Genomic DNA, 19,642 nt, shown 5'->3' with positions numbered 1-19,642 from the left:
GCTTGGGCAATGGGCTGGCTTGCAGTGGGCGGGCACAGACGCACTATTGCTTGACCAGGCCGAACTAGCGGGTGGCCATTGGTCCCCCTTTTCCAGTCGGGTGAGGTTGCAGCCATGCTAACCAAGGTAGAGAGACGGGAAGACAAAGGTTTTATCTATGATTGTCGAAGTCAGAGTCAGAGTCAGAGTCAGAGTCAGGTGTTGATCGAGTCTAGATTGATGATCGTTATCTTGGTGGTGGTAGTTAGTGAATACTTTGTAGTAAAGAGGGCAGGCCGGATAAGGGGGCGGGGTTGTCGGTAGGTAGTCGGTACTCCGTAGTACCTTATGAAAAGAGGATGACAGAGGTTAAACTTTACCTTATTCTCATAAACTCACTCCCCTGGCAGCGCAGCAATCACTCGATATCCAATATCCAATAAAGTCAATCACACCATGGATCCATGATGGATGTACGGAGTCTCCGTAGGCTGCAGTCAACCGACCAGAACAAACGAATACGACATGGAAAGGGGAATGCCCACTGCCCACTCAGTGAGTGCAGTGAACCCTGCTGGGAGTGCTGGCCAATCTCCACAAGGCGAGTGGATCCAGGATCCAGGATAAAGCCATGAACTGCCGGAGAGTCCAAAAAGATGGACCCCCTGACGCTTTACTCAGTCGAGGAAAAGACAAACACCAACTCTCGCGCTGGCGACTTGGCGAACCGAGATATGACCAGGAGATTTGCCGTTTTGGGTAACGGCCTCCAGCATCATGATGGATTATGCAGCATCTCAATTGAGCCTGCCAGCCTGCCAGCCTCCAGCCTCCAGCCCGCTCCACTCCTCCAGCTTTCCCCGACTCGAGTCCTTCCTTGCCTGCACTGTCCGCACTGTCCGCACTGTCCGCACTAACTTATCTGCATCGCCTGTGCCTGCCATGGATGGTTGATCCGCGCTTGCAGCTTGGGCCCGCCGGCCTCGTTCTTCTGCCTAGTCTAAGACGTCTCCATCCTTCCTCCTCTTCCTCTTCCTCTTCCTCTTCTTCCTCTTCTTTCCCTCCTCTTTCCTCTTTCTTCTCTTCTCCAGGTGTTCATCCCTCAGTCACTCGTTTCTTCAAACTCCACTCCACTGACCATAGTCTTTCGTTTCGGGATCAGGATTTCTGATCCCTCGCCAGTCGGCAACCATACCCATCTCCCCCCCTGAGTCACGTCACAATATCCAGTCCTTTACCACCTTTTCAAACACCGTAGAACGCCATGAAGTCCATTAGCGCAGCTGCATGGCTTCTCATCGCCGGGGTCGAGGCCGCCAGTCATGCCCACCGTCATGGACACCACGCGGCCGTCGAAAGAGCCGTCCAGGCGACCAAGCAGACCGGCAGCTGTCAGTTTCCCTCGGACGCCGGCCTGGTGGCCGTCACCCCGGGCGAGCTGAACGGGGGCTGGGCCATGAGCCCAGACCAGGAGTGTACGCCCGGCGGATACTGCCCGTACGCCTGTCCGCCAGGGCAGGTCTCCATGCAATGGGACCCCGAGGCCACCTCGTACACTTTCCCGCTGTCGATGGTAGGTGTCCCCGCCAGCTCCGTGGCACGGACCACCAAACTGATCACGGCCTACAATAGAACGGCGGTCTGTACTGCGACGAGGACGGCAACATCCAGAAGCCCTTCCCGAAGAAGCCGTACTGCCAGGACGGCACCGGAGCGGTGAGCGCGAAGAACAAGTGCTCCAGCCATGTTTCGTTCTGTCAGACCGTCCTGCCGGGCAACGAGGCCATGCTCATCCCCACCTTGGTGCAGGAGCTGGAGACCCTCGCCGTGCCGGATGTCGAGTACTGGCTCGAGACTGCGGCGCAGTAAGTCTTTGTCTGAGCGAAGATGATGCATGCACTGACCGAAGCAGCTTCTACATCAACCCACCCGGCTATAGCACCGACACAGCCTGTGTCTGGGGAACTTCGTCGAGCCCCATCGGCAATTGGTCGCCTTATGTTGCCGGGGCCAACACCGACGCCTCGGGCAACACGTACGTGAAGATCGGATGGAACCCGATCTACCTGGAGTTGACGACGCCCTTCCGCGACGTGGTGCCCGACTTTGGCGTGGAGATCGAGTGCGAGGGCGACAGCTGCAATGGACTTCCCTGCAAGATCGATCCGGATGTGAACGGAGTCAACGAGATGACGGGCTCCAGCTCGATCGGCGCCGGAGGGGCCGCGTTCTGCGTGGTCACTGTTCCTAAGGGCGAGTCGGCGAACATTGTTGTGTTTGACAAGGCGGGCTCGTCTGGGGGCAGCAGCACTGTCAGCAGTGTTGTGGCCAGCAGCAGCTCAACCATCAAAAGCACCAGCACTTCGAGTATCTCGACCAGCAGCACCAGCACCAGCACCAGCACCAGCACCAGCATCAGCACTAGCACCAGCACTAGCACCAGCACCAGCACCTCGGCTACTCCTACCAGTACCAGCACCAGCACCAGCAGCACTAGCACCACCAGCTCATCCATTGTTTCCAGCACCAGTTTCAGTACCGCTTCTAGCACCTCCATCGCAGACAGCAGAACCACCACCATCTTCTCCACCACCATCATCTTCAACCCCACGCGGATTCCCATTCAAGGCCCCTCATCGAGCGTGAAAGTGAGCCCATCTTCCGCCGCGGTCGAATCCGCCAGCTACACGTACGCGCCGCACGCTTTCGTTGAAACCGGCCACGTGCAGATGGAGGCGGTTGCTGAGAGTGCCAGCGAAACGGCTGCGACGCCGACCGTCATGGCGGCGGCTCAAGGAGGCGCCAGCAGCAAGACGGTGTCGACGCTGGGGTTGGTATTGGCGGTGATTGGAGCCGTGCTGATGGTTTAGACTGCATGCCTGACCTTCATTTACTACATTAATTCTGTTTCTTCTTCACTTCACTTCGACAGGAACATTTTACCTTATATTATTGTATACCCTTATGATACGATGTTCTTGTATTTTATTGATTGATGAGTTTTATGTTAATATTAATCTTGAGAGTGGTTGGCAATTGCGTTGCTCGTGGGTACGACGTGAGTAAGAGTAGAATGTGTTGTGGGTCGTAAGGAGGAAAGTGAAGGAAGGGGAGATGACAGAAGAAGGGAGTATATTCGTAGCAACCAAAACAACCGGCCTCGGAAATGCCAAGCGGGAGGGAGGACGATAGCGTCATCCACACTCCGACTCCGTATCTCCAGCCATCCTCCGCTTCTCCGTCTTCCATCGCACTCTCTTTTTCGTGTACACCACAGAACTGGAAGTCTGGAAGTCTGGAAGTCTGGAAGTCTCTCAAAATGCCTCCCTCCCCACAAACGGTACGTCTGCCTTTTTTTTTCCTCTGACCATGAGCTTCCATCACCACCCCAAACCCAAATCCTTCCAAAAACAAACCCCCGCACCTCAAACCCCGCACCCAACACCAACACCAAACACCAAACACCACCCCCGATCCCACCACCTTATACTAATCCGCCTTGCAGACAAAACTAACCAGCACCCTCCACCTCCTCATCCCGCGCCTCCGCCTCCTCCAAAAAAAAGACACCGCCAGCAGCGTCATCCAGCGCCGCGACCTGTCAAGTTTACTGGCCGAAGGCCGCGACACGAGCGCCCGCATCCGCGTCGAGAATGTGATCGCCACCGACACCGCCGTCGAAGCCATGGAGATGGTCGAGCTGTACTGCGAGTTACTTCTGGCGCGGGCGAACGTGCTCGACCAGGCCGCGTTCGGGGAGAAGGGCGCGCAGGCCCGGACTCGCGCGAGACTGGCCGCTGCCGCCGGGGGGAAGCATAGCGCCTCGACGTCGGGGGAGACCAGCGGAAGTTTAGGCGGCAGGTTCTCGCTTTTCGGGCTGGGGAAACACGCACCGTCACCGTCTTCCAATCCCCCCGGTGAAGCCGAAGCGGAGCATCCCCCCACCCCACTAGACAACGGTACGGACACTGCAGGGCAGGAGTACATCGACGCCGCCCTCGACGAGGCCGCGGCGGTGATCTTCTACGCGTACCCGCGCTTCCCGCATGACGTGCGCGAGCTCACGATCCTCCGCAACCTGCTGGGTGAGCGGTGGGGCAAGGAGTTCATGGCGCTGGCGCAGGAGGATGCCGTGCCGGGCGTGCGGGTGCCGGCCCGCGTGGTCAAGGTGCTGCGCGTGCGCGCGCCGTCGGCCGAGTTGGTGGATTGTTATCTGAGGGAGATTGCGCGGGCTTATGGCGTTGCTTGGGGGGGTGGGGAGGATCTTGTTGAGGGGGGTGGGGATGTGCCGACGACCTCTGGGTTGGATGGTGATGGTGATGATGATGGTGATGATGGGGATGGTGCCCCCGGGAATGGGGGAGATCCGTCGACACCGATACGCCGACAGCGCTCGCCGGTCGAGAGCGAAGCGCGCCGGGCGTCGGAGACCCTCGCGCTGAATCAGGCGACGCCGCCCAGGGGCTGGCAGCAGGGGAAGAGTTTCGTGAGTGTGGCGCCGCCGGGGCCCAGGGTGGATAATTTGCATCCCCGCGTGAGGGTGCCCGGCGATGCGGATTATCCGCCCTCGACGACGACGACGGTGGGCGAGGCTGGAGTGCCTGCCAGTGGGGCGAAAGCGAAGAGTGATATACCGGAGTTGGATGAGTTGACGAGGCGGTTTGCTGCGTTGAGGCGGTAGTTTGGCTTACACGTGGCTTTGGGACCGGTGGTGGTGGTGGTGGTTACGATTCGTGTGCATACTTACGCTGGTTTATTATACCTCTTCTTGTTTGACTGAATCAATCTATGGTATTCGTCATCTATCCTTCCCCCCCCCCTCCCAACCTCCCGTTTTCCGTCATCCACGCATGCAACAAGCAAAATGCAACAGGTATCAGTAGCGAACGCTCATAAACAAACCAAATATGCAAGCATGCGACAGCCAGTATATCCAAAACACCATCATCCTGGACACGGCCGCATGTAATTATATACAGCGAATATCAACAAGCAAAGAGATCAAGACCAAAAACTCGAAAACCGAGGCACTACTACTACTACTCCTCCTCCTCCCCCGGAAGAATAATCTCATGCCCCGACCCCTCATACACGAAAATCGCCGCCACGCAGCCGAACACCGACACCAGCGCCACCAGCCACCAGGCGAAGCCCACCATGCCCATCTCCAGCCCGTACCCGTACCACGACCCCGAAAAGATCGGCCCGATGGTGCGGAAGGCAGACGACACGGACTGGCCAATCCCATGAATGGTGCCCAGCACGGACGGGTGCGGCGAGCAGTTGTTCAGCAGGATGATCGAGGTCGGCAGCGTGAAGGTGCGCGCCGTCACCTGCAGGAACAGCACCACGATGATCGAGAACCACACCCAGCCGCCGTTGGCCTGGCCCGGCGGCGGCACCGTGGACGGCGCCAGGGCGATGTACGGCGCAAACGCGTACGCCAGGGGGAACAACGTCAAAAAGTACTGGTAGCTCTTGGCCGTGCCCAGGCGGCCGTTGATACTGGGGTAGATGGTGAACTGCAGGAGCATGCCGATGATGCCGAGGATCGCGGTCGCGAAGCCCACGCTCTGCGGCAGCATCCCCAGGCCGCCGGTGAAGACGAACGGCAGCTTCTGCAGGGGGCTCGTGGGGTCGTTGGCGTCGTAGCGCGGCGTCGAGAGGAACAACAGCCACAGGTTGTTGAAGGCACTGGGTCATGGTCAGATCGACGTCGTATGCAACACAACCGCAGAAACATACCCCATTTGGAAGTCGAAGAAGGCCTGCGCCAGGAGCGTGCACAGCACGTTCTTGGTCCAGATCCGACGGAAGGGCAAGCTGCGGCTTTGGCGAGTGTGTTTGGTGGCCTTCTCCTCCATCTCGTAGCTCTCGGCCGTATCCCGGCGGCCCAGTAGAGGGCCGGCCTCTTCGTAGTCGGCGAACGGCAGCCGGTGGTACAGCGGGGAGGACGAGGGCACCACGGCGCGAACACCGCGCGCGAAAATGCGCATCGAGAAGACCCCCAACCCGGGTTTGCCTTTACAAGCCTCCAAGGTCTGCAACAATTAGTGTTGAACCACACTGCCAAGACCCAGCCACTTACCTCTTCCAGACCAATGGCGACACACGCCGCCGCGAACGACAAGAAAATGGCATTCGCCAGCATGGGCAAAGCGTAGGGGTAGCGGATCAGCCACTGCACGCCGTTGGCACCGCCGAACGACGAGTCGGGCCCAAATAACCGGGGATACGCCTTGACCGGATCGGCCAGCATCCCGCCCATCACTATCATACAACCATTAGTCAACCCACCCCCAAGAATCCCGGTAGATGGCGTCACACTCACCGGGACCAAACAAGGCGGCCACATTAAACCCGATTGGTAGAATCAAAAACGCGCGCGAGTGGTACTTCTTCTCCTTCACATTCTCCGCGATCATGGTCCGGATGATCCCGACAGTCCCATTGATGGCCCCGCCGAAGGAGCGCCAGAACACGGCCTGCGCGAACGAGGTCGCGAAGGCGACCCCCAGGCAGGACAAGGCGGTGCCCAGCAAGCCCACCAGCAGCACGAACTTCCGGCCGCCCCACTCCGCATCGGCCACCCGGCCCCAGGGGATGGCGGTCGCAAACTGCGCGGCGGTGAACGCGCCCTGCAGGATGCCGGCCTGGGTGGACACATCGGCGTCGGACAGGTTCTCGTCGAAGGACTTCAGCTGATAGAACATGTAGGCCTGCAGGGAGGCAATCTGCAAGAAGTCGAAGACACGGCAGAGCCCCAGCAGCGCGAGCTGGCCCTTCTTCGGCAGCGACATCCAGGTCACCGGAGCGGGGCGCGAGACGGGCGCCGCGGAGGGCGTATCGGCCAGTTCTTGAGGTCGCAACATCGCGGTCTGTGATTGACTGTGGGAGCGACTGCGGGCATGGCCCCAGTCGAGAGAGGTGTTCCTCGAGGCCATGTTGTGGGAGTCGTGGTCGTAGTCCTCGTAGCGGCCGGAGGAGCCTTCGGAGACGTCGGCTAGCGAGAGGTTGGATTCGCGACGACGACGTTGTTGGTGGAGCGGAAAATTGGCAGAGGTCGAGGGCGAGGGTTCGCCGCCTTGGTCGTGGCCGGAAGTCCACGAGGTAGCTCTGGTATGACGGGCAGCATGCCGATTCTTGGTGGACTGGGCGAAGGAGGTGGAAGTGGCAGAGAGGGGATTGGGGGTTGTTGGTGGGAGAGGCGAAGCGATGGCGGAGGATGATGTGGTGGAAGTGGCCGTAAGAGGCGGCGCGGCGTTAAGCGTCAAGGATGGTCGCCGGCCGGTTCCTTGGGATGCGGTTCGTGGGACGGGCATCGGCACGAGTTGTGATAGGAGGATAGACAGCAGGAATGTCGAGGGAAAGGAACCAAAAAGACGCAAGGAGGGGCCAAATGGGTCAGTGGGCTATGCGCTATAGTCTATAAGTTAAGTCAGTCGGAGACCCGGACGGTAAATGCTGGCTGCAGCTGCAGCAATGAGAGGAATCAATTCGGTGAAAAGAGTGACAGTGACGATGCTGATGATGCAGCAGAGCAGATGCAAAGAAAGATAAAAGTACAGTACTAGAGAGAGCGAGAAAGAAAGAAAGAAAGAAAGAATAGAATTAGAAACTAAACACACGATCATCGAACACGAAACAGCTCCCCCATCGCCTTCAATTGCTTGATTCGGGGGTGGGCGTGGAAATGAACTGAACTGAACTGAAATGAAGCGGGAGTGAAATGAAGCGATGTGACCGACAGTACAGACAGTAAAGGGATAGATAGAAACTGCAAAATCGCAATACCCAATACGGCCGAGAGTACCAGGTGTAAATTACAGCGTAGCCGAAAAAAGGCTTGCGACGCAATTCTCCACCCTCCAGGCTTGGCACCCGAGCATTTGGTCTCCAACTAACTTATCGTCACCAATACTGAGTTATGCAATACATGTGAGGTGTACAGTACAAACCATTGATTATTGTTATGAGTACGAGGCTTCCCTCTCTCTCTTTTTTTTAATTTGATATTATCATCTAAGTCATCTCACTCTCTCCCCTTCACCGCAGAATCCACGACAAGAAAAAAGAAAAAGAAAAAAACCTACCACCACCCAAACCGCAAAAACGGCCAATACGCCTCGCCCTCCACGGGCACCGCGAGCGGCGGATGGCCCCAGTACGGCATGAGCGTGTTCTCATACCACTCCTGGAGCAGCCAGAAGTCGTCGGAGGTGCTGTGCTCGACGCGGCCGCCGATCTCGACGGCGAGGATGTCGGGCCCCGTGACGCGCTCGGGGCCGACGCACTCCTTGTAGTGGCGCGCGACGCCCGCGCACTGGATCTTGCCGAAGACGGCCTCGGCGGTGGGCTTGCTGATGCGCTCGCCCTCGATCTCGAGCCGCAGCTGCTCCTCGTAGAAGGCCCAGTCGTGCCGGTCCATCAGCTCCTGGGAGACGGTCACCACCACGAAGACCTGCTCGTGGTCGCGGTCGCAGTACCCGTGGCGGCTCAGGTAGTGCTTGGTGAAGTGGCCGTAGATGCCGTCGTCGTGGCGGACGGCGTGGTCGGGGAACGCGGGTCGCATTCTGGCGGATTCTATCGGGGACAGTTGCCTCTACGTGTAGTATATACTCTTACTTACTTGGGGTGTGAGTTGCTACGTTGGAGGGGGGTGGTTGAAGAGGGGTTGGATGTGTAGGTGTAGTTGTAAATTGTAGTTGTATTTATAGAGTGACAGGGCCCAGTGACAATGCCGGTTATGCTCATTGAGTTCTATTGTCTATCGAAGCATTGATGCGCGAATCTGCTGGAGATTCTCGACAAGGAGGTTGTCGTCAATCGTTTCTACAAAGCGGGCAGGGATATTCCTCTATACTTGGTAGGCGATCTCCGCTGACAGTCGATAATAATCGATTCGAGAACAAAGACCAATCTCACCTGCAATTGTGCTGGCTCAATTGTTGAGAACCTACATGTGTACCTTAGTATACCCAGATGTTGGCCCAATCAATACGCGAGGGATGACACAACTGAACGTCCAACCTCTTACGCAAGTCCATACGTATGCCTGCATGGGTGACCTGCTTCCGTTTCCTATCAGACCTTCTGTCTTATGCACGAGGCAAGGCCTATTCCGGGGTTGGGTGGATCATCCACCCTCATGACGAACGGATTGTGGCTCAGACCTCGGAGTAAGGTATTGTCATCACATCTTAAGTCCGAGGCACTCTGCCCAATGACAAGACTCATATTGTATCCTACCATATGAATCATGGATCATATCGAATGATTCTAATATCTACCCTAGGAGACGAAAACAAAAGCTGCTACCGTTCTATATGCTCTCCCTGATGCCATGCCGAGCCCTGTCCCTCGGCCAGGGGCGTATACCGCGGCAGCTGTCTCCCCACGAATCGACGCCAATGCCACCAGGGAAGCTCGTCCGCTTCCACTGAGTGCGGGGCCCGTTCCATTTGATCCAGATGCTCCGTGGAAGCGCGCTCTTTGACCCGGCTGAGATCCTGCTGCCGTCGTCGATAGACCCGATGGATCGTGTAGATAGCCGCCACCGTAACCACAAACCCGAAGACCGGGGCAATCCACCCTACATTGTCTAGACTCGTATCAGCATCATTTCCGGTCATCTTGCCAGCTAGGAGGTCAAACTTACTGTAGGCCTTATCTGAACTGTGCGCCTCCGCCTCCTTTCCCTCTCCCTCGGACGGCTTCGTCTGTCCCCAGTCGTACAAAGTGTCCGGATGACCAGGCTCAACCCAGGGCACGGTGATAATCCCAGCCGGCGGGATCGCGGGCCCAGCGCCCTCCTCATTTGGCATGCCATACGACTGGGCATTCTCGCACGCATCGGTCGCACAGAAGTTCCGCAACTCCGCCGACGGGACAAACGTGAACAGGCTCCGGGACTTGCCCAGCACTTGACCCTCCACATCGACAGCTTCGGCGTAGGTCCACTGGTAGAACTCGCCCGCCGTGTAGCTCGTCTCGAAGCCGTCCCTCGCGACTTGCTTGATCAACATGAACGGGCCGGTGGCGTTCTGCGCGCCGTAGAAGCGCCAGTACTTCACGCGGGTCGCCCCGTTCCAGCTGACATAGAAGGTCGTCGGGGCGTACGTCTCGCTCGACTTCGCGTAGGTCCACATGGCCGGCACGTCGGTCGGATTGCCCTCCCACTGAAACTTTTGCGCCCGGTAGTTCATGATCCGATCCTTGTCGATGTATCCCCACAGGAGAAGATTGCCTTGCTCGTCATGCTCGGAAATGTAGGCGTTGTTGCCCCACCCGATGAACGCGTTACCGTTCGGCAGAACCTGCAAGTTGCCCTGGCTGGAGCTGATCATGGTCTTGCCCGGCGGTGCATATTCCAGCAGCTGGGTCGCGGTGTTATCGCGGTGGTCGATCAGGATGATCATGCCCGAGGAATAGTCGTGCGTCCGGTTGAAGCCATTGAAGCCGTTGTTGTAAAGCGACAGCAGCGTGTGGGTGGCATTTTCGCTCAGAAAGCGGGCATCATGTTGCTGCGAGAAGCTGAAGTTGATGTTCTTGAAGGAGGGGTTGGCTCCGTGCAACTGCCAGATCACCGAGCCGTCTTGGCCGGAGATCTTGTAGATCGCGCACGTGTGGCGCGAGGAAATCAGATAGTCGCCCTCGCTGTTCTTATCGATGGAATTGATGTGGAAGTAGTCCCAGGGCGAGCGCGGGTCCAGCCCAGTGCCCGAGGTGTCCGTGTGGCTGGGCCAGGTGTAGGCCGCTGACGGGTCAACATGGTCAAGCGATTTCCACTCGAATAGCACCTCGTTAGTCTCGACGTCGACTTCCTGGAAGACACTCTCCATCAGCCATCCCATGCCCGTCTTCACGTTCCACAAACTCATATCGAACTGCCTCTGTTGGTAGACGGTCAACAGAGCAGTCTTGCCGTCGTTGATGGGCTTGAACTCGTGCATATCGCTGGATGCCATGCCTCCGCCGGGGACCACAGTGCGGACGATCCGATAATTGCTGTCCATGATCACGCCATGGCCGCGACAGTACCCGTTCTGCTGAACGCCCTGGAAGAAGCAGAGATGGTCTTTACCCTGGTACTGGCAAACATGCATGCCATGAGCGTTTCCAGGGCCGGAATTACCCCATCCGCTCCAGATTAGATTCTAAAAGTAATCAGCAAATGTGGCTGGTCGGAATTTCATGACGGACACATACCCCTTCGTCATCATAAATATACGGCCCCGAGTTGGCTGCCTCATAAGGGCCCACGAAGATATAGCCCGGGCTGAGCTTGTCGGGGTTGCGATGTTCCAAGGTGAGAACAGGCGGGTAGAGGTCGGGTCTCTGCGACGGTCGTTGACACAAGGTTAGTGATCCGCATGGCGAACATCTTGGCTTTATGGCGTGCACGCCGCTGCCACAGCTAATATAAATGCTTACCGATTTGAAGACCGAATCCACCTCCGCCGTGACTGATGGTAAGAATGTATAAAGTATAGCCAGGGAGATCAGAAAGAAGGACGGAGCAAAGCCGCTCGGGTTGCGTATAGAGCCGATCATCGATCCTTCAGCGGTGCATCCGTCGCACCCAGTATGTGTGGGAAACAAGGAATGCGATGACAAAAACGAGGACGAGAACAAAGAAAGAAAAGAAGATTCGTGATCTTCCAACCTTGAAAGCAGAATACAGTCTCAACTTCCAGAGAGCGACTGAATGCAAGTCAACTCAACCACGCCAAACGAAACGCCAGAACAGCCAACAATGAAACCCGCAGGAGGGACGAGAGAGAAAGGATTAGTAAAAAAAATCATGTTTCCTAACTTGATAAGAAGTTTACAGCGGATACGCTGGGAAAGCAAAGCCTGTGACTGTCCGTCCGAAACTCCCACGCACGAACATGCAAAGCTCCAGAGTGGCAGGCCAATGCGAGGCCGCGAATACTGGGACCGAATGCTTGAGCGCATCGACTTCTTGGGCCGGCGACGTAAGTGGAGGCTGCCAAGCATCGCCAACGTACCTAATCACTGCCGAGACAGGATCCACTACTGCTTGGTCGTACGTATGTCGGTCATGGTTTATTGCGTTCTTGCAGCTGGCGGGTGGGATCAGGATTTGTCGGGTTCTCTTCGAAGAGCATCGACGATATGATCCATAAGATTGAATGCATCTTCGTTGCGCATCGACCGATCACTTCCGCAGAGCCATTTTTCGGTGTTGATAGTCAAGCATCATCCACGTTGAAGATCTTCCTTCCTGGACCAAAGAAGCAGAAAGGCTCGTGGAGGAGGGTTTGTCGAGACGATTCAATTCTCAGGAGATGCCCTCCGTCCTGCAAGTCAGTTGACTGTCTGTCTTGCGCGGTTCGGACCTAAGAATAGTCCTTCATCTGTTGTCGTCGTCGTCACCTCAATCCCACGATTTCCCCTCCCCGCGTTTCAGCGCTTAGAATCAAATCACAACTCGGTGACTTGACCAGTAAATCCCAAACCAGCGCCAATGAGCCCTGGAAACACTCAACCAGTATAGCTCTACACCGACAAACCAAACCACGATATCCCAACAACGATACATCCGAACATTGCGAGGTTTGTGATATCTCCGACACAGACACAGGAAGGTTAGTTGATAACGAACCCGAACTTACCGGGCCTTCACCCGAATACTCATAACTTACTCGTACTTTGTAGAAAAGTAAATCCTTACCGAAACAATACCAGTTCCCGCCTATTCCCCGGGGTAAGTTTTATCCCGAACCCAGGCCGGGCTGGGCCGGGCCCCCCTCCCCTCCCCCTGTCCGATAATCTGTAACACCACTCAAACCTCCAAGTTCCAACCAAGCCAACCCTTAACCCTCTTTCTGTCCTTTTTGTTTTCTCCTTTCAGGGATCAAACAAATCCACCACGTACGTAGTCAGTAGTATGCACGGCTTTCCCAAATCCCGCTCAGTCATCGACTCACCATCCCCTTTAGCGTCGAGACTTAGTCTACTGTGTACGCGCCCGCCAAGCCTCGAACCGTTTCCCGAACAGCCGGTCGCAGGGGGAAGCGCGCCGCCGCCCGCCGCCCGCCGCGTCACGCCGCCACGGGACGATGGCTTAGAGAGCTTCGGGGCAAAGATTTTGGGTTGGCGAGCGAATGCGTGCGTAAGTGGAGAGCCCGGATTGCGGTTAGTGTTGCGGAAGGAGTCCAATTGCTCTTTGTTGCTCCAGGCCTTGAGATTGCGGTAGAGGATGTAACTTAAAGGAGAGGGTTCGCTGTAGTGTTTCGTCGATGTTTCCTGTCTCCTTTTGTCTGGAGGGCGCTGGGACGCTGGGACGCTGGCGTTACATAGGACTGTGACTACCTGGGCATCTTTGTTCTTTCTGAATGAGGTACGGTGGGTGGTATGAAGAACCTTGAAGGTAGCAGCCGTCTGAGCTATGGATGCTACTGGACTGCACTTGGATTCAGACCACGGATAGGTTGGATGTATTGCTCTTGCTACCGATGCGCAATCTTGTGTATCTGCTCAAAAGAAAAAGCTACAGTGGTTGACCTGTTTATACTGAGCAGCAGCTGTCCTACCTAATTGAGTGATGGGTGCAGCGGACGTCAGCATGCTTCGAGTCGCTTGGCATTCTGATTAAGCTCTAGCTACGACTACTTTCCACAGGTGCAACAAGTGCAGGGCGTCGTTGGCTGGGTTGCCAAGGCCAGGAAGGATGCACGCACCCTGTAGGGCGCGCCGGGGGGCTGGCCCGCTGCATGCATGCATGCATGCATGCCGAGACCATTTGTCCTACCGTCCACAAATGAACGGAGTACTATACTGTACTGTTGTTATGTACTGCAGGGACAAGACAGTGAGAAGGGAAAACTTGCGATGTGCAAAGAATATTGAGTTCATTCCATTCCGATTGGCGCCCAGTGATATTAGCGACTACCTTCATGCTATGTAGTTGAGCGAAAACCAAAAGTGCCATCCGCCCAATGCTTTTTCCTTGCCAATATCCCGTCTAATCAGTCCGTACATAAAAGTCCTACCATTGCCCAACACAAATAAAAAGAAAAAAATCTCACAAGTGATAGAATCACGCATTATAACAATAATCCAACCCTGGATCTGAGGGTCGGTACGCTCATCGGTATATGATAGTCAAAACACAGAAAACAGAAACCTGTGGCGATCGGCGGCCAGCGCACACCACAGAATGAAGACGCAAAGTAACGAACCACCCTCTACCGAGAGAAGCGCTTGAAGGCCATGGTGGCAGCCAAGCCGGTGGCCAGGATAGCTCCACCCATAGTGAATGCCTGGAGGGCGGCGTTCAGCATCTGGCGCCTGTTGCGGGAGCGGCAGCGCTTGAAGAAGTCGGCCATGTCGTTGCCGCGGGGGAAGGGGGTGTCAGGCACCTCCTCGCCCAGGAATTCACAGAGCGGGCCCCAGCCCTCGCCAATCTGGTACTCGAGCAGTCTCTCCGGGGGCACCAGGCTGCGGACCTCCTCCACGTGGTCGAGGTACACCTGCTTGCCCTGGTTGGGGAAGTCGCCCCGGAAGAAGGTCTGGAAGAACTTGTTGAGCATGGGGTAGTACATGCTGGCGGCCCAGCTGAAGTTCGAGACGAATCGGTGCTCGGGATCCGACACACGCCACCAAACGGTCTTCATCACGGAACTGTAGCATGACAGATTAGCGGGGTGCCCGGCTGGAAGGTGGGATGGAATGGAACGTACGCGTGCCAAGACTCGACCTCACGGGTGGTCAAGATGACCTTGGCGTTAGGGTAGGCCTCAATCAGCTCCTTAGCAAAGGCGCAGGCAGGCCAGTCGCACACGGCCTGGCAGTCACCCAGAAGCTGATCCCACTCCTTTCTACCGAACTCGCCCACGCCGTCGTACTTGGCACTCAGAGCATCGTGCCACATCAAGCAGTCTGGCGGGTTCTCCATGCTGGCGGACATCATGTGGTAGGTCTTCATGTAGCCAAGGCGCTCAAGGGCCTTGCGGAGGGCTGTTGGGAAGGTGCAATGTTAGTGGCGCCGGCCATTGACGGTGTGGCTTGTGGAATGACACGTACAAGCTGTTCCCGTTCTTCCCACACCCAGGGCAAGCACCTTCATCGGCACCGTCCGGTGGCACTGCCGTCTATCGATGCAGGTATCCTCGGTGAAGATGTCGGTCCATGGCTGAGGAGCCAGGTTGTCGGAGTGAACCAAGGACATGGTTGAGTAGGAGAAATCTAAATTAGAATGTGTTTATAGAGAGTTGAAGTCTAGGGCACGATAAGCCACGGCAAGATAATAAAGGCCTCGGCGGCGGCGATGGTAGTGATTGTAACGAGAGTCTTTGATATGAACAAGACCGGAGTGAAACAAGGAAAGAAGCGTCCAGCAAGACAGGTCAGACCGGGCAAATAAAGATAAGATCACACGAGATGAAGCTGAGAAGGGAGAGAAGAAAGTCGATGTTGAACTGGCGATGGCAGGACATTAAAAGGAGAAAGCGGGTAGATCAACGCGCATCCAGACCCAACAGTCAACTTGCAATGGACTCGTCGTATGTGGTGGAGGATAAGAAGCAGAAAGCTTACTAGTGCCGATGCGGCAATCAATTACTCCCAGATCCACTCGAGAGAAGTCAGAAAGAGGAAATTCACTGCTTCTCGAATAGATGACGAGCAGATTGTGAGTGGTTGATGGCAACCTGTCTTCTCCATTTTTAGATTGATTTCGTAACGGAAAAATTGACACTTTTTTTTTCCTTTAAGGTTCGTAAGGGCAACGTAAGAAAAAGAAAATGAAAAAGGAGGAGAAAAAAGGTACGCGTGGGAACCATTGTTCCAGTGCAAGCCATCAATCGAGCTATCTACTCCGTACTGGTACTTGGTAGGATGAGGTAACAGGTGTATTTGCAATACAGCCTACTGTTACACCCCCGTCTACCACCCCGTCGAGCCATGACGGCTAAGACCTTGAATGGAATTCTATTGTTCTTTCCATTATTGTTCCCCCCCCCCCCGGCCCCCCACTCACGTTCTGGATCGTCTCTGCCTCTTCACAACAGCTTTCCCCCCCAAATGAAGGGGGAGGAGAGAGTGCGACACCCAGCGGAAAATATTGTCCGCAATTGCAGCATGATGATAGACATACATACGAAACATACGACACATACCCAGAATAAAAAAGCATACATATGAAACAGATCCCAAAAGCAACAGTTGAGACAAGCAGGCACAGATCACGCAGAGCCAGACGTCACCGGCTGACGTTCTCTCGTCCTTCCCCCTCACCATCCTTCTTCCTCCCTCGATACAAAGCAAAGATAGTCAGGGGTCGGCGGTTTGAGCTGCTCGCCTACTTGACCAGCCATGGTCCGCAGTTACTCCGTCGCCAAGAGTTCAACGACCTCTGTGCCATTCAGAAGCGAGGGCACTGGGACGGATATCCAAGGAAGTGTAGCCGCAAGTGCCAATTCTCCTGGTGGGGCACATGTTGTTCCAGCAATGCGACTGTGAGTCTGTGACAGAAATTTGAAAACCAATAAACGGTTTCATGGACCAAGAAACTGGAGAAGTGCCAAGCCTCGCTGCCGCGAACCCAGCAGATCGGCCGCGTAGCTCCTCGTTTCGCTGATCGCTGGAACAGCAGTCTCATGCTTCACTTGGCCATCAGCGCCCTGTCGCCGGCGCGAGAGAGTCTGGAAGCTCTGTCCTCCTCAGTCGGGCCGTGCCCTTGCGCCCGTTGATTGGTGGTCCTGCCGCATGCGACGCGTACATTTCTCCGTCATGCAAAAACGATGATGGATAAACGGGATCCGCACCGTCGAAGCCATACGTTGCCAGCCCCCTTGTCGTCATCATCACCGAGCAACAACAAACAATCTGTAAAGGTCCGGTCTAGTCTCCGCGCCATACCGCACCAAACCGCAATGTTGAAAGGGATACGAGCGAAGTCTGAAGTGCTGAAACGTCTTCGATCTTGATTTCCCCCACATCCAGCAGGGTTCTGTAAAGGAGAACCCTGCATTGCTATTCAGGGCATCCGACTAGGTTGGTCGGGTCACGGATGGGAAGGGACTTGAGCTCCTAGTCCCTCTGGATGTGCCATGGGAGAGTTTGAGGGACGATCGAAGAGTCGTTGTCCACGCCTGATGAAAACAAATATTCCGCAAATACTCGAATGAAGTCCATGGAGAATTTCTAAGAACGCTGGGGTAGATCAGCGAGCTTCGCGAGTCACACCGGTCCGATCATTCCCTTTTCGTAGTCGTCAGAGTGCAGGTGCAGTAAAATCCTCAGTTGCTGTTCCTCCACCACAAACGTTTGGCCGCACATCAACAGCATACGAAGCATTCATCAAATTAGGACACCGCAATATAAACTTGCCGGGCAGTTGTACCTTCGGCCATATTCATGGTGCAATGCCCATGTCTATGGCTGCTGCTACTCAGGCCGTCACTCGCAGCATCTCGACACTTCGAGTTCAGTCATGAACTGTACCTTCCAGGGTCAACGATAGCCACTCTATCGGAGACCACAATTTCTCCGCCTAGCGGCCTCTTCCAGCGGAGTCCTGCTCCTCCGTGCGTTTTGGTTAGACGCTTAACCTACTTTGCCTTCGTCTTCATGGCAGAACCACAGCTGCCGTTGATAAGCCTTTGAGCTATCGATCGTCCGCCACAGGACCCGTGCACCAAAGGATTGCGACTGCTCCCACGAGACCGGTGGTAGGCTTCACCCTTGTTGCTCTGGTCAAACCATGTCCACGCCTGTCCTATTCGCTGAAACTCGAGGGTTGCCATCCTGGTAATCGGACCATGTACCGGTTCCAGAAGGCTACAATTAATCACAGCGTATTTCGACCGGCTCGACAACCTTGTCACACCGACATTGCTGCTAGACCATGACTCTATCAAAAACCGTAACTTGGTCCATGACTCCATGTAATAGAACCACTTGAACTTGATCAAAGTCAAACACACTTACACCCGATGGAGTCTGCGTCAGTGGCTGCTGGTTGGTGATGGGAACCCGCTGGTCGGCCTAGAAGAAGGTTGCATCCACACTTGCTCAGGCCCAGACGATCCTGGATCCATTCATGATTTGAGCTTCCTCTCTTACGGCCACAAGCAGCAGCTCTATGGCCACGCATCAAGCTCGAGAGTTGCAAATTCCACGCTTCAGATTCTGGTTTCAATTTTACATTTCCGCTGTAACTTTGGACCCAGAAAAGTTAGCCGTCGGCTAAAACTTCCCCAGCCATGACTAAAGCACCACCAGAACGCCCTTCCATCTGATAAGGTGAATTTCAGGAGAAGTCTTTGATCGTAGCTTTCTTCTTCACCACCAAAGATAGAGATTTTTTTCCAAGTCGTACGGATCTGTTTCTTCGACTCAATCTCTCCATTTCCTCGCGAATATATCTGTACCGCTTCCAAACAAGTAACCAAGCCCGATGTGGCGTGACGTTTCGTGCTCTCGGAGGTCGGGGACTGCAGAAGTGGAGTCAAGCCCCATTTTGATAGTCACCCGCCCAGTGGATCCATCCACCTATCAATCAGCCCAGCTGCAATCTATCCTGAATGAATCGTCGTAAGCCCCCCATCACACCGGTCTGTATCAGCCTACGTGTCAGGGGGTGCCGGTCACGGCTTGGCAAGGCGGTTGAACCGATAGAGAAGCACGATGGGGGGCGGGACGGGGTCAATCCATAGAAAGGACCATCGGCTCAAATTTCCATCCATCGTAGTCGGGATACGTAACGGCTCAGGGTCAAGCCTATCACGGCTCGAGGACGAAGCGAGAGCCAAATGAGCGGGAAAGTATGATTGTTGAGCACGCTCGTACAGTTGATGAGGATCATCCTTGGCGAGTGCAGTACCTGCTACGGAGGACGGGCCGGCGTTTGATCAGCATCGAACGAAGGAGACGGACGGGACAATCGTGTGGCAAGTTGGCAACTGAGGCGAGGCAGGCTGTGTCTGTTACCGTGTGTATTGCATTGTTGAGGACGATACGTGCCATGATTGCCGTCTCCGCGAAGGTCGTCACTCGTATAGGAAAGTAGAATAGCCCACTCAATGGGACTACTTCTAGGTCGTCAGACCCATAGTTGGCGGAGCGTTTGCTGGATCATCAAGGGTGAAAAAGAGCTCGTGAAGACATGTGACAGGAAGAAGGGACGAGGGTGTGAAGTTCCGACAAGGAAGGCCGGCTCTGTTGTCAGGTGTGCCATGCTATACTTGTGGTAGAGGACCTGATTCGAAGGACATTCATAATGAAGTTTGGGGCAGCGTTTCCAGTTTGATGCTGCATCAAGTCGAACAAAATCAAAACTAAATCCATCATGCCTGAAGGGTAGGGCTCATTAAGTATACCTTGCCAAGAGCATGTCACCATCGCCGGGGAGTTGCTCGCAATCGATCCCCACGATCACCTCATTTGAAAAACAGTAAGCTGAACCCCCTTTTTGCTTCAAGTTGATAGCGCTGGTGCCGTCAAATGGATTGAAGCGAACCTGCCCTTGGATCTGAGACAATCAGATAAGCTTAATTGCGCTGCTGGCATGGTGCAGTGAGTGGTCCGGTGTCAGCTGTGAGATGTCTCGGATGATCCGCCTGTCGAGCATCACGGCAGTCATTCTCGGCTGTTGAAACCCCAGGCAGCAACCATTCAACTGACCTCGCCAATT

General features: G+C 55.3%; 4 protein-coding genes across 4 annotated transcripts; 2 read left to right on the top strand and 2 right to left on the bottom strand.

Annotated features, from left to right (window-relative positions):
* Positions 1-1,070: 1,070 nt before the first annotated feature.
* BO66DRAFT_207033 (SUN domain-containing protein) lies at positions 1,071-3,020 on the top strand. The gene is made up of 3 exons (XM_025642569.1): positions 1,071-1,552; positions 1,612-1,844; positions 1,892-3,020. Exons 1-3 carry the CDS (start codon positions 1,244-1,246, stop codon positions 2,847-2,849), a joined length of 1,500 nt encoding a protein of 499 aa, XP_025499449.1. The 5' UTR covers positions 1,071-1,243; the 3' UTR covers positions 2,850-3,020.
* Positions 3,021-3,226: 206 nt separating this feature from the next.
* BO66DRAFT_358696 (DUF292 domain protein) lies at positions 3,227-4,736 on the top strand. The gene is made up of 2 exons (XM_025644948.1): positions 3,227-3,319; positions 3,485-4,736. The coding sequence occupies exons 1-2, from the start codon at positions 3,299-3,301 to the stop codon at positions 4,658-4,660; spliced, it is 1,197 nt and encodes a 398-aa protein (XP_025499448.1). The 5' UTR covers positions 3,227-3,298; the 3' UTR covers positions 4,661-4,736.
* Positions 4,737-5,018: 282 nt separating this feature from the next.
* Positions 5,019-12,552, bottom strand: BO66DRAFT_423411 (MFS general substrate transporter; the record flags this gene model as incomplete). Its single annotated transcript, XM_025650107.1, has 10 exons — positions 5,019-5,673; positions 5,725-6,020; positions 6,068-6,249; positions 6,311-7,095; positions 7,132-7,273; positions 9,386-9,580; positions 9,638-11,135; positions 11,188-11,316; positions 11,413-11,444; positions 12,516-12,552. 10 exons carry the CDS (start codon positions 12,550-12,552, stop codon positions 5,019-5,021), a joined length of 3,951 nt encoding a protein of 1,316 aa, XP_025499447.1.
* A 1,344-nt stretch (positions 12,553-13,896) lies between these two features.
* BO66DRAFT_474900 (sulfotransferase family protein) lies at positions 13,897-15,618 on the bottom strand. Its single transcript, XM_025653176.1, has 3 exons — positions 15,031-15,618; positions 14,688-14,964; positions 13,897-14,628 (listed from the first exon to the last, which is right to left on the bottom strand). The coding sequence occupies exons 1-3, from the start codon at positions 15,173-15,175 to the stop codon at positions 14,193-14,195; spliced, it is 858 nt and encodes a 285-aa protein (XP_025499446.1). The 5' UTR covers positions 15,176-15,618; the 3' UTR covers positions 13,897-14,192.
* Positions 15,619-19,642: the final 4,024 nt, after the last annotated feature.

The sequence above is a fragment of the Aspergillus aculeatinus genome (assembly GCF_003184765.1).
Source record: "Aspergillus aculeatinus CBS 121060 unplaced genomic scaffold BO66scaffold_61, whole genome shotgun sequence".
NCBI classification, from domain to species: Eukaryota; Fungi; Ascomycota; class Eurotiomycetes; order Eurotiales; family Aspergillaceae; genus Aspergillus; species Aspergillus aculeatinus.
This window is presented reverse-complemented; position numbering and strand designations above follow the sequence as displayed.